Source organism: Pan troglodytes, chromosome 7 (assembly GCF_028858775.2).
Source record: "Pan troglodytes isolate AG18354 chromosome 7, NHGRI_mPanTro3-v2.0_pri, whole genome shotgun sequence".
NCBI classification, from domain to species: Eukaryota; Metazoa; Chordata; class Mammalia; order Primates; family Hominidae; genus Pan; species Pan troglodytes.
Window position 1 is genome coordinate 64,707,219 of NC_072405.2, and position 13,172 is coordinate 64,720,390.

Below are 13,172 nucleotides of genomic sequence, written 5' to 3' on the forward strand. Positions count from 1 at the left end.
AACTTACAGAAAAGTTGCAACGGTAATACAAAGATCTCCCAAATTCTCCTTGTCAGGGCTCTGAGCCCAAGCCAAGCCATCGTATCCCCTGTGACCTGCACGTATACATCCAGATGGCCTGAAGAATCACAAAAGAAGTGAAAATGGCCAGTTCTGATGACATTCCACCATTGTGATTTGTTCCTGCCCCACCTTAACTGAGCGATTAACCTTGTGAAATTCCTTCTCCTCGCTCAGAACCTCCCCCACTGAGCACCTTGTGACCCCCGCCCCTACCCGGAAGAGAAAAACCCCCTTTGACTATAATTTTCCACTGCCCACCCAAATCCTATAAAACAGCCCCACCCCTATCTCCCTTCGCTAACTCTCTTTTCGGACTCAGCCCGCCTGCACCCAGGTGAAATAAACAGCCTTGTTGCTCACACAAAGCCTGTTTGGTGGTCTCTTCACACTGATGCACGTGACCCTCCTCATTCAGCAATGGTTCCCTGATTGTTAAATTTGACATTTACTTTATTCTTTCTACATACAATTATTTCTTATCTGAATCATTTGAGAGTAAGTTGAAGACATAATACCTTATTACTCTTTTAGCATTTCACTGAGTATTTCCTAAAAACAATGGCTTTCTCCAACATAACTGCAGTGTAACTATCAAAATCAAGAAATTTTGTTATAATACTCCCGTGTAATCTAGAGATCTCATTTAAATGCATCAGTTGTCCTAATAATGTTTGTTATAGGACCACAATCCAATCCTGGATTATGCGTTGGACTGGGTTGTCATGTCCTTTTATATGGAACAGTTCTCAGTCTTTCCTTGTCTTTTATGACCTTGATACTTCTGACATGAGCAGGCCAATTTGAGTGTATAATTGTTTCCTCTTGATTTGGGTAAGGTTATATGTCTTTTGCAGGACTACCACAGAAGTGGTGCTATGTTCTTCTCAGTGCGTCATATCAGGAGGCACGTAATGTTTGTCAGTTTGCCCCATTACTGGTGATATTATCTTGAGTAAGATACCTTTCTGTATATCTGTCTACATCACTTGTAAGATAATGTCAGTATGACTTCTTCACTGTAAGGATAATTATTTTGTGCTTATTTGCAATTAATATTTGTTGGTATTCTATTGTAAGGTAGAGCTTTCCTTTCTCCAACATTTATTTATATAATTATTTATATCATTATTGATTCCTATTTCCTTCATTATGACTATTCATTTCTAATTGATTTACCATCATTAATCATTTTAATGCTAAAATTATCTCAGGTCAGCCAGTAGGAGATCATTCAAGCCAGCTCCTGTGTCCTTATAACAGGTGTCTATCATTCCTGAGCATTTCTTTATTTGGAGGCACAAGATGTTCTGGTTCATTTTGTATTTTCCCTGCTCTGGAATCGCCATTTCTCCAAGAGGCCCTGGTTTCCTCCTGTTGTGAATAAAAATTCAGAAACTAAAAAGTCAGAATTCAGAACTAAAGTTTGGTGTTAATCTGCTCCAGAGTGTCATTACTTTAGGTCCTGTCAAAGGAAAGAGCTAGGAAATACATGTATGTGCATACACACACACACAGACCCACACACATTAATGTCTGTTAGTATATCTATCCCTATATCTCCTTTCATCTACCTCTATTAAAAACTACATGTTCATACTGATACTTCTAAACTCAATCTGACATTTCCTATTTCAATTTCAGTAGGGTTTATTCTAGACTTCCTCATTTCTATACTTGTAACTTCCTTTTCTAACAGTTACAAATCCTGGCTCCCATTCTCCTCGATGTATTTTCTTACTTGTCTAATCCTTCTGTATATGACTAATGTCCCCACCATATTAGCCAAGTATCTCATCCTCCAGCCCTGCTATCACCAAACATGCAGTCTGTGGCTGTGTCAAAGGGAATATTTTATCTTTTTCAATGGTATTGTAAAAAGAATCTTTCTTTTATAAATTCTAGCTGATTTTTGTTTACATAGTTGAAGTCTGCTGATTTCTGTATGTTAATTTTATATCCTGCAAACTTACATAATTATTTTGTTTTAGTTTTTCTATTAATTGTCTTGTGTTTCTTTTCCAAGTATACATCCTGAAAATAGAATCTGCAAACAGAATTTGTTTTTCTTCTCTCTTTACAGTTTTAGACCTCAAGTTTAATTTTCTTTTTAAATATCACTGACCAATAAAACGTTAAATCATAATAGCAGTAGTGGGCATTCTTACATTATTCATGACTTTAGTGGAATGATTTCCTGTTAATATGGTAGCTATTGGGCTGAAATGTGTGGTGTTCTATACATTTTTAAGTTTTTATTTTGAAATAACTTTAGACATAGAAGAATTGCAGACAGTACATAAAATTCTTGTATAACATATCCTTTATTCAGTTTTCCCTATGTTATATAATCATGGTATTAATATATTTAAAAAAATAAGAAATATAAGAAATTAACATTAGTTATGTATTTTTTTTTTTTAAAAGTGGGTTAGGTAAATATCTATTCCTCCTTCTTTTGAGTCTCTTTTTAAAAACCCGGAATGAACATTTAATTTTGTCAAATGTATTCTCAGCGTATGTTCTTACTCTTTTAACCTGCTAATATGATGAAGTAAGTCAATAGATTTTCTAATATGAAACTATTTTTGCATCTTAGAAGAAATCCACTTGATTAAATATAACATGTGCATGATTATAAAAATTAACTCTTAGATTCTGTGTGCTAATATTTACTTAGGACACTGATAATTTTTTACACTGATAGTTTTAAACAAGATTGACCTGTCGTTTCTTTTTTAAAAGCAGTCTTTATGGAGTTTTGATGTAAATGTTATTCTTTTTTTTTTGAGACGGAGTTTCGCTCTTGTTGCCCAGGCTGGAGTGCAATGGCGCCATCTCAGCTCACCGCAACCTCTGCATCCCGGGTTCAAACGATTCTCCTGCCTCAGCCTCCCAAGTAGCTGGGATTACAGGCATGTGCCACCACACCTGACTAATTTTCTATTTTTAGTAGAAATGGGGTTTCACCATGTTGGCCAGGCTGGTCTCGAACTCCGGACCTCAGGTGATCCACCCACCTTGGCCCCCCAAGGTGCTGAGATTACAGGCGTGAACCACCGCGCCCGCCCGTATTATCTTGCTTAATACTTATCTTTGCACTGTTAAGTATGCCTTTACCTCTGACTTGATGTGTATGTCAAAGAGCATACTTTGACTCTTAGCTGCTACAGAGGGAGCAGTCATGCACCTGTTCTACCTCTCACCAGGGTGGTTTTCCAACAACTCAGACTTCTTTCATCTGTTTGTTTCCTTCCAATATGGCATTTCTGTGGATTTCTTCATGCAGCCACAACCTTCTTTCTCTCCAAAGCAAACCGGGCCCAGAAGGCTTCTGTGCCTGTCCAGTATTCCCTGCCCTGTCCCCAGGGTGACCCCCTCCTGTCCAGCAGCTGAATTTTGCTGCCAATTTCTGAGCTCTGCATGGCTGGATCCTCCGTAACACCTGCTCTTCCTTCTTTTTCTACCAACTCCTCTAACCTCAGCACTCTCATTCCTGTTCTCTGATTTCTTCCCCAACATTTGCACTTCCTAGTGGGCTCCTGTTCTCCAGGGCCCCTAATTTTGCAGGTCTCTCTGGGATCTGTCACTGCTGGGTCCCTTGGTCCCCACCCCCTTGCCCTGACGCCAGCCACCCCTTATCCTTTCTGCTCTCTTTCCTTAAGGCTCCATTCAATCTTTAGTTATCACATTTTAGAGTTTGTTTTCTCTACCCCAGATTCACTGATTATGGAGCCTACAGTGTTTATTCCCCCTTCTTCATCTTGTCATTCTATGTGGTCTCCAGGTGAAGGGAAGATACTATTGTAATTTAAACTTACCAACATGAACTCCTATTGCCACAATAGTCAGAGAAGGGGGCTGGGCACAGTGGCTCAAGCCTGTAATCCTAGGACTTTGTGAGGCTGATGTGGGGGGATCACTTGAGGTCAGGAGTTCAAGACCAGGCTGGCCAACATGGTGAAACCTCGTCTTTACTAAAAATACAAAAATTAGCCAGGTGTGGTGGCACGTGCCTGTAATCCCAGCTACTGGGGAGGTGGAGGTTGCAGTGAGCCAAAATCGTGCCACTACACTCCAGCCTGGGTGATGGAATGAGACCCCATCTCAAATAATAATAATAATCAGAGAAGGGAATTCTTTATCGGTATAGGTGGTTTGTTCCCCCAACTACCTGGACAGAGTTAGCAGCACTCTGTCAGTGTTTTACATGGCCACAGACAGCTCCCTTTTGCTTTTCTGAAGAACAGTTTCAAACCATGTTCTCACTCTGTAGACTCCCCTACCCTCAACCACTCTTAACAGAAAAAAAATAGAAGTTCACAGATGTGTGCTTCCCCAGTCCCCTTTTTCCTAGGGTAAATGTGTCTATAATACCAGTGTGCCCCCACCCTTGGCTCCCATCCTGGGAAGAGATGCCCTTTCTCTCCAAGATGACAATCTCTTCCCCTAGGTACTATGCTTCATCCCTTCTACAAGTATCTAAACTTTATCAATTATCTTTGCCTCTGGTGGCTCATTTTACAAATAAAATTATTTCTTTCAACCTAAAACTAAATGATACCAGATAAAAAATCTGAAAACATTTCTATGTCTCTGACCCCCTTTTAAGCTTCCTGCCTCTCCCTCCTTAACAGTGCATGCACAGCCTCTGCTTCAGGGCCTTGCCATTCCCTCTGCCAGCCATTGCATCAGCCTTGCTTTCCACCATGCACAGAAACTGCTATTGCTAAAAGAAAGTCAAAGCTGTCCCAATGACAAAATCCAATCACCTTCTCCTTTAAATCCTATGTACCAACATCCATTGTTTTGATGTCTAGAGTGGGCAATCTAGTTCTATTTGTCTGTTCTCTTCCATCCAAATGTTAAATTTCATGATTCCTGACATCATATAATCTTTACCTTCTACTCCTACATTTTCCTCTCACATCATATAATCTTTATCTTCTACTTCTGAGTCCCAATACCAGGTAAAAATGACCCAGTTTAGAAGTGTTTTAGCAAAATGTTTCTACTCATTGCAATGCACAAGTTAAAAATATTACAATAAGTCATTTATGATATAATTCCTTTGAATGTAAATGTACCTCAGTGTATGACTTTTATGAGTGAAGGTCATTACAAACAAGAAGTTTTACTGGGGGGAGTAGTAGGAAAGCATTACTTATTTTTTAAAAGTTTTTACTGATTTGGTGTGGGAGCAACTACACCATTAATAGTTGGAATTTATGTGGTAGGTATGGGATATATATGGATTTATAGAAAATTTTGACATTTCTGCAGTGGAGTTCTATTTTGGACAAACTTTTATCAATAACAAATTTAAATAAATGAAATACTAGCAATGGAAAGCAAAGCACATGACTATATGAATAAGATTAGTTACTAACAGTACTGAGACAACAGGTACTAGACTTGTAGCTTTGCTAATGTGTCCTAGAAAAAGCACTGGAGACTAAAGGAGTTTTTAGTAACTTTATTTTCTAAAGCTCCATCCTACAAATATGTTTTCTTCGACATCTCCACTTCCTTTAAAAACAAATAGAATCAGACAAAAACTTATCTTGACCAGGTTTTCAGTCAGCCGAGTTCAGCTTTCAAAGAGGTGAGATCCACCAAAAGCAGCCGCGCGCTCGGCCTCTGCGCCGCGCTGGGTCTCCAGCAGCGCTGGATGACGTCCCCAAGGCGCTGCCCGGGGAGCGAGTCCTCGAAGACGGCAGCGGAGAGGGACGGGCGCAGGTCGTAGGCCACCACCGCGTACAGTATGTGCTGCCGCTCCCCCGAATACGGCGCCTGCTTGGTAGTCATTTGCCAGAGAGTGATGGCAAAGGAATAAATGTCGGCTTTAGGCGTCACGCCCTCTCCTTTCAGGAGCTCCGGGGCGCGGTGGGTGTATGTGCCTCCTAGAGGGTAAGAGGGTGTCTGGAAGCACCGCAGATCTTCCAACTTCTCAGAGCAACCGAAGTCACTAATTTTACAGACATCCTGCTCACTGATCAAGATGTTCGCGGGCTTCAGGTCCAAGTGCACAATGCTTTGCGAGTGGAGGAAGAGCAGGCCGTTCACAACATCTAGTGAGTACTTGAGACACTTTCCCAAACTTAACTGTCCTCCAGTGCGGCAGTGAGGCTCCCCTGCGTCCCCCTCAGGGTGGCCGGCGGCGCCATAGATGACTTGGTGTAAAGTGACGTTGCCACCGAACTCCATGATGATGGTCCCTAGGCTATTGGACCCCGCGGGCGTGCGCGTGCTGGCAGCCACCACGCGCACGATGTTATCGTGGCGCAGCCTTGCTACGTTGAGCTCAGCCCAGAAACTCCGCCGAGATGCTAGTCGGTTCTTGGTGCACTTGTTCACTTGCTTTATGGCCACAGGAACACCGCGGTAAGTCGCCTTGTACACCGAGCCAAACCCTCCAGCTCCCAGCCTCTGCAGCAAGCACACCTGCTCCCAGTCAATGGAGCACCAGGCCAGCCGGCGCGGCAGCCGCGGGGCCCGAGGAGGAGTGGCCCCCAGAAGCAGCTTCGCAGGTAGCTCTGAGGGACTGCTGCAGGGCCGCGCGTCCACCGATGGGGAAAACTCGCTCCGGAGGTAGGGGCGTAGGGCCAGGGGCGAGGGCATCGCACTTTGCAGGGGGACACCAGGGCCGCTGGAGTGAATGAAGAGACTAGGGGAAACCGCGGGACTTTGGAAACATGACTGACTACTCCTTCGCTCCACCTCATCCCTTTTCTCCTTTTCCTTCACTTGTTCCAAATGAGCTACATCTGTGCTGTCACTCAGCAAGAGTTTTTATCAGATGGAGGGAGAAACCGGAATGAAGCACAGCTATCCCTTTCAGATGAAAGCATTTCCCTTCCACACTTGAAGTGAATTCTTATAAAAACAAGCTCATGCCAGACAAACAGCATGGAGCTGCCCCAGAACTCACCCCTCTTTTACATTATTTCTTAAATTATAATAAAATACGTTTTTTTCAAGTCTCATCCGCTGCACATTATCAGTCCTCAGACTAAAGAGACCACAAAGCACAATGAAATTGTTTCACACTTTGCAGGCTGTAATGATTGTTAGTGTCATTCTCCAGCTGCATTAAATCACTTCCAGCAGGTATTGGCTAAGAGTTAAAATGCAAACAGCAGACATTTGTTTAACCAATTAAAGGGAAAAACTAGGTGCAACATTCATATGGATAAAAAATTGCAACCTTAATCAATCCAAATAGAATCACTGATACAGATCATAACACACACCTAAATTCATCAGTGGAAAGGAGAATCCCCTGACACTCTATGCAGCTTACACAGCAAATTAGCAAGACATCTTAGCAACATACTGACTTCCTAACAATCCTTCCCTTCCAAGGCGATTTGGCCCAACCGGTCAGCTCACTTGCAAGAGAGATTCTAGACTTCGTAGCAAATGAGTTACCGAAGTTTTGAACCAGAGTTGGGGGAGACAAAAGAATAGAAATGATTCAGAGCTGTGATCAGGGCTTCAAATAATAACACATATGGGAGAATTGTAGAAGAGGAAAAAATCTGAAGAAATAAAAATGGCACAAAATCACTGGTACCTACATATAATGTAGAAAACCAGAAGTTGGAATGAAATTCATGGTATTGGCCATCAGACAATAAGATCTTCCTTTCTGATTTTTATAATGAAAATTAATTTTCTACCAAGTGCAGTGAGTTATGCCTATAATACCAGTGCTTTGGGAGGCTAAGGTGGAAGGGCCACTTGAGGCCAAGAATTTGAGACCTGCCTCTACAAAAAATAATAATAAAGTTAGCTGAGTGTGGTGGTGCACTCCTATAGTCCTAGCTACTTTGGAGGCTGGGGCGGGAGGAGACTTGAACTGAGGAGATTGAGGCTATAGTGAGCTATGATCGTGCCACTGCACACCAGGCTGGATGATGGAGCAAGATCCTGACTCTAAGCAAAAAATTAATTTCATACCATATCTTTGGTAAAAGGACCAATAATATTACCATATTCATGAGAAAACACACACACACACAAAAGTGTTAGGATCTATATTTTAAAAAATCAAATGGTAAAGTTCCCTTCTTCTAAAGCACTTATGTGCTAGGTTATGTGTAACCACATTTTAATGATAGCAGTTCTGTTTTTGAAGTATATTGACTTTGAGAAGGTAAATTAATAAACATGAACAATTTACAGAAGCAATTTGAGGTCTGTGAAGCCCTGGAATAGGATTTCTATTCTATACTACCTGTGTGGCTTAGTATGTGATCTAGTGTGTGTATAATATTTAACCTGCTTGAGCCTCAATCTTTTTTTTTTTTTTGAGACAGAGTTTCGCTCTTGTTGCCCAGGCTGGAGTGCAATGGCACGATCTCCGCTCACTGCAACCTCCGCCACCTGGGTTCAAGCGATTCTCCCGCCTCAGCCTCCCGAGTAGCTGAGATTACAGGCGCATGCCACCATGCCCAGCTAACTTTTGTATTTTTAGTAGAGATGGGGTTTCACCATGTTGGCCAGGCTGGTCTCAAACTCCTGACCCCAGGTGATCCACCTGCCTCAGCCTCCCAAAGTGCTAGGATTACAGGCGTGAGCCACCATGCCTGGCCAACTCTGTGGAATATTTTAGTAGAAAGACTGTTGTGTGCAATTGTGTCAAACCCCAAATATAAAAGGATGCCAATGAATAGAGAAAAAGTAATACAATTATATTCTATAATAAATCTACATTGCAAAATTTACTCAGTAACTGTCACCTAGTTGGGATTATAATTCAGGGCTCTGAAATGATTATATAATAGGAGTGCTGTGAATATTAGCAGAATAAGAGTGCCTTAACCCCCTAGATATTACACATAATGCAAGATAATGTGACTTATTATATAATCTTTATTTTTAAGATAATTGTATACACAATTCATTTTCAAAGTTGGTTTTACTCTTTACCCAAAACATAAGGTATTAGTGAAAATGTGGCATTCTGTGTATTTATAAACCCCAAGTTCATTAGATCTATCATCTGCCAATCTGCCCAAGAATATTTAATTGAATATCCAATTTACAACAGCCTTTGTTTTCTTTTTTAAGGTATCTTAAAATATTTCTTTTACTCAGCAAATTGCACTTACCCTGAAAGCAGGATCTATCTCCCTATTGATTTTTTCTCCCCGTAACACAGTGCCAAACATATTTCTTATTATGTTCTTACTTTAATTTTGCTTTTTTCTTTTTGAGACAGAGTCTCACTATGTCACCCAGGCTGGAGTGCAGTGGTGTGATCTTGGCTCACTGCAACCTCTGCCTCCTTGGCTCAAGCAATCCTCCCACCTCAGCCTCCCAAGTAGCTGGGACCACAGGCACACACCACCACACCCAACTATTTTTGTATTTTTTTGTTGAGATGGGGTTTCACCATGTTTTCCAGGCTGGTCTTGAACTCCTGAGGTCAAGCGATCTGCCCGCCTCAGCTTCCCAAAATGCTAGGATTACAGGGCACTGTGCTCGGCCCTTAACTTTAATGTTTAATCCTGATTTGGTTACCAAATATGTGTGCACTATGTAATATTTTGGATCTCAAAAATGGGTAAAGCTTTAGCATGGTGGTAAAAGGCTATTAGGGGCCAGATGGTCTGGGTTTCTTACCGTCCCAGTGCCTGTTTCCTTATCTGCAAAATGAGGAAAATATGCCCATCTCAGGATTGTTGTGAAGAGTAACAGAGTTTCAAATACTTAGATCAGGGCCTCAATGCTAATTATTATTTATAAAACTCATTTAAAAAACCATGTGTATGGGCTTATACGAATAAGAAACAGATTTGTTAGGTAGTATTGGTTTAGAAGTATCCTATCAGGGCTGAAATAACTCGTTTTCATGTTAAACTAACATAAAATTTGAGTATTTTTCTGCTCTTGAATTTTGCGGTTAAAGGTATAAAATCCTGCTGTATTACTGGTACAGCATGTAGTAAAAACGTGGGTGGAAGGTTAACACTAATCTGATCAAATGCAATATGCCTATGTCATCCCCCAAAGGCAAAGAGCAAAATGTGTTGATAACAAGGAATTCTCCTTGGAATTATATATGAAACAAAGGAGACAAGATAAGCTGCACCTCCTGAGGAGCGAAATGCTCTCGTGTTCTTAGCGCACAGGCTTTACGTGTTTTGTTCTTTGATTGGCAGCATGACTATTAAGATACTTTCGTATCAAACACCATATTTATCACAAGAGTAACAACAGATACCAGAACGGATAGCTCCTTTTAATTTGACTTTAATCAGAGCCTGAGGATCGCGGATCGTGGGAGAGCGTCCTCCTGACCAACGTGGTTGGCTTTCTGGGCACGCTGGGCCTGAGCCGCCCCAGCTCCCGGGGCGCGCACTGGTTTCCACGGGTACCGGGGACGGCGGGGCGCTGCGCCCTCCCTGCCTCCTGCACTTGCTGCGCTGGGGCCGAGGAGGTGGCTCTGCCTTTCTTGATTCCCCAGTCTCTCTGGAAGACAAGCCGCCCTCGCCGCCTCCTGGCTGCCCGTGGGCTCGCCCTCGGGCTCGCCCGCTGGGGCTTTTGTGCGTTTCCTGGTGCACTGGCTTTGGGCGCGCTGGTGCCCGGAAGCACGTGGGCGAGGCCGTCGGTCCCCGAAAGACGCTCAGAGTGCGCCCAGCCTGCCCTTCTGCGTACGCAACAAATTTTCCTTTCTCTTTAGAGTCATCACGTCGTCTTTTGGAAGGCAGTCTTAAAAAGGCCCAGAAGCTCAACAGCAGTCTCAACAGCACATAAAACCCCACCGACGGCGGCCGCGCTTGCGCCTGCGCACTCTTGACGGCCGCCCGAGTCCTGGCAGGGGACCGACCGGTTAAGAGATCTCGGGTTACAGCGGATTCGAGAGGTTACAGTGGATTCCAGAGGTTACAGTGCGAAGAGCGCGAGTATTGCAACCGTGCAAGTGTGGTATTGCTGGTTACAACCGTGGATTTCATCGTCGAAATTTCACTTTTGCCTTTTTTAAGACTAAAAAGTTAAGCTGTAGATGAATATATATGCTTTACTAAAAATTCCCATACAAAGATTATAGAGTCAAACTTGAAAAACATATCAATTTTTTTTTTACTTCAGTGGGATTATACTATTGACATTCTAAAATTTGAATTTTATACTTAGCAATATAACATAGACTTGTTTCTATGTCAGTAAAGTACATATACAGCTACTTTAATTTTTATATGGTCCATATAATATGGTCGGGGCAGATCTTAGTTTGTGGATTGCATGGAGCACGTCCCTGGATGTGACCAGCGCACACTATCTGTTTCCATGCGGGGAGGTTGGGGTTGGTTGCTTCCACTTTGCCCTGATCGCTTGGGTTTTGTATTTTGACTCTGGAGATACGTAAATAAAATTTTACTTCTCTAAATACAGCTAAACTTCACAAAAGGTTTTAAGACATACAAATGTGTTTCAAACTGGTTTTGGAAACCTTTGAATTTAATGATATCTTGCAATTTTCTCATGTTTTTAAGAACATAAAATGCTTATAGATATTTGAAATTTTGAAATTTGATCTGATTAAAATGCGGCTGTCTTGAATGATTTTGTCCAATTTATGATCACATACTGGCATCTTCCCTCAAGCCAGACTATGTTTGCTTGCTTGTTTTTGTTTTGTTTTGTTTGTTTTTTGAGACAGCGTCTCACACTCTGTCTTCTAGGCTGGAGTGGAGTGGCGCGATCACAGTTCACTACAGCCTCCACCTCCCTGTGCTCAAGCTTTCCTCCCACTTCGGCCTCCCAAAGTGCTGAGATTACAGGCGTGAGCTACCACGCCCCGCCTCAGAAAATGCTTTCTAACTTTGTATTTAATATTTACTAAATTCTGTATTTTTCACTGATAAATGTGTCAAAATAATAGGATGTTTGAATAAAGGATCCAAAAGTAATATACTCTATTCAATTCACCATCTTTACTCAATTTTAAGCAAAATTTTCTCATGCGTATCATTATGGACTCGTGGCCTCTCATAGATTCAATGTGATTTAATCAACTGCAATAATTATTATTTTTGCTGCTCAAATTGACACACTTTGGCCAGTGGGGGGCCCTGTTGTGTTCTTTTGACACAGTCCCATTACTATGAATTATTTCTTGCCTCTTGGTACATACAGCAAGTTGCCTCAGGCTCATAATGGCTCTTGGAATCAGTCATTTCTCCAGGGTATCCTGGAAAGATGCCATAATCTCAGCATTAAGTGCACACATTAGGTTCATTCTCCTAAGCCCTTGTTATTAGTTCATTTTAGCTGACAGAATTGGAAAACATATACTCTTTTTTCTTTTAAAAAGCATGGATTTCTAATGATATTTCTAATTCAGTTCTGACAGTATGATTTCCAATTAAAGCATTTAAATTTTATTATTTTCCTTCTCTTTCCTTATACTTGAAAGCTTGATTCCAAACAAAATTAATCTAATTACTAATTTATCTGATAAAAATTATTAAATAAAATTTAAGATTTCTTTGCAGTTGTTTTTATCCTTATACTGTATGCCACTAAGATGTGTAATCAAATTATTTTCTTGTAGAGTCACTCCTCATAGCTCATTCTGTGTGGCTTTGTTTTATATAAACCATGTATGATTAATTTGTTTTCAGTTCTGGGAGGTTGTCAGTATAACTAGCTGGCAGTTTTCCTAGAAGGTGGCAGTTTTCAGCCAAGAGGTTTTTTTCTTTTGTGATAATAAACCTTTGAGTATGGTAGAAAACTGTTCTCAGAGTCTACCTTATGAGATGTGGGTGAAGGGAAAATCAAGCAAACGAATTTCCCCAGTTATGTATGAAAATTTCATTTAGCCATTATCTGATCCTTACGTAGTGACCAGGTGCAACATTACACACAGAAGGTTCGTATGCACAAGTTCTGGATGGCACCCAATTCTATCTTCTACTATTCAATTTCTGGCAATATTAGAACCCACACAGCTTCATGTATTTCATTACAATTTAATTTAGTAAATAGTAATGATATTAAAGCCTTTAAAATTTATTCTCTCTCTTCTTTGAGCTTCCTTTTATAATATATAACATTTCCTACCAACATATTATTATATTATACCAAAGTTTACAATGCAT

General features: G+C 41.2%; 1 protein-coding gene across 1 annotated transcript; it reads right to left on the reverse strand.

The window, feature by feature from the left end:
- Positions 1-5,555: 5,555 nt before the first annotated feature.
- Positions 5,556-6,681, reverse strand: MOS (MOS proto-oncogene, serine/threonine kinase). The gene has a single exon (XM_528144.7). It carries the CDS (start codon positions 6,679-6,681, stop codon positions 5,641-5,643), a length of 1,041 nt encoding a protein of 346 aa, XP_528144.2. The 3' UTR covers positions 5,556-5,640.
- Positions 6,682-13,172: the final 6,491 nt, after the last annotated feature.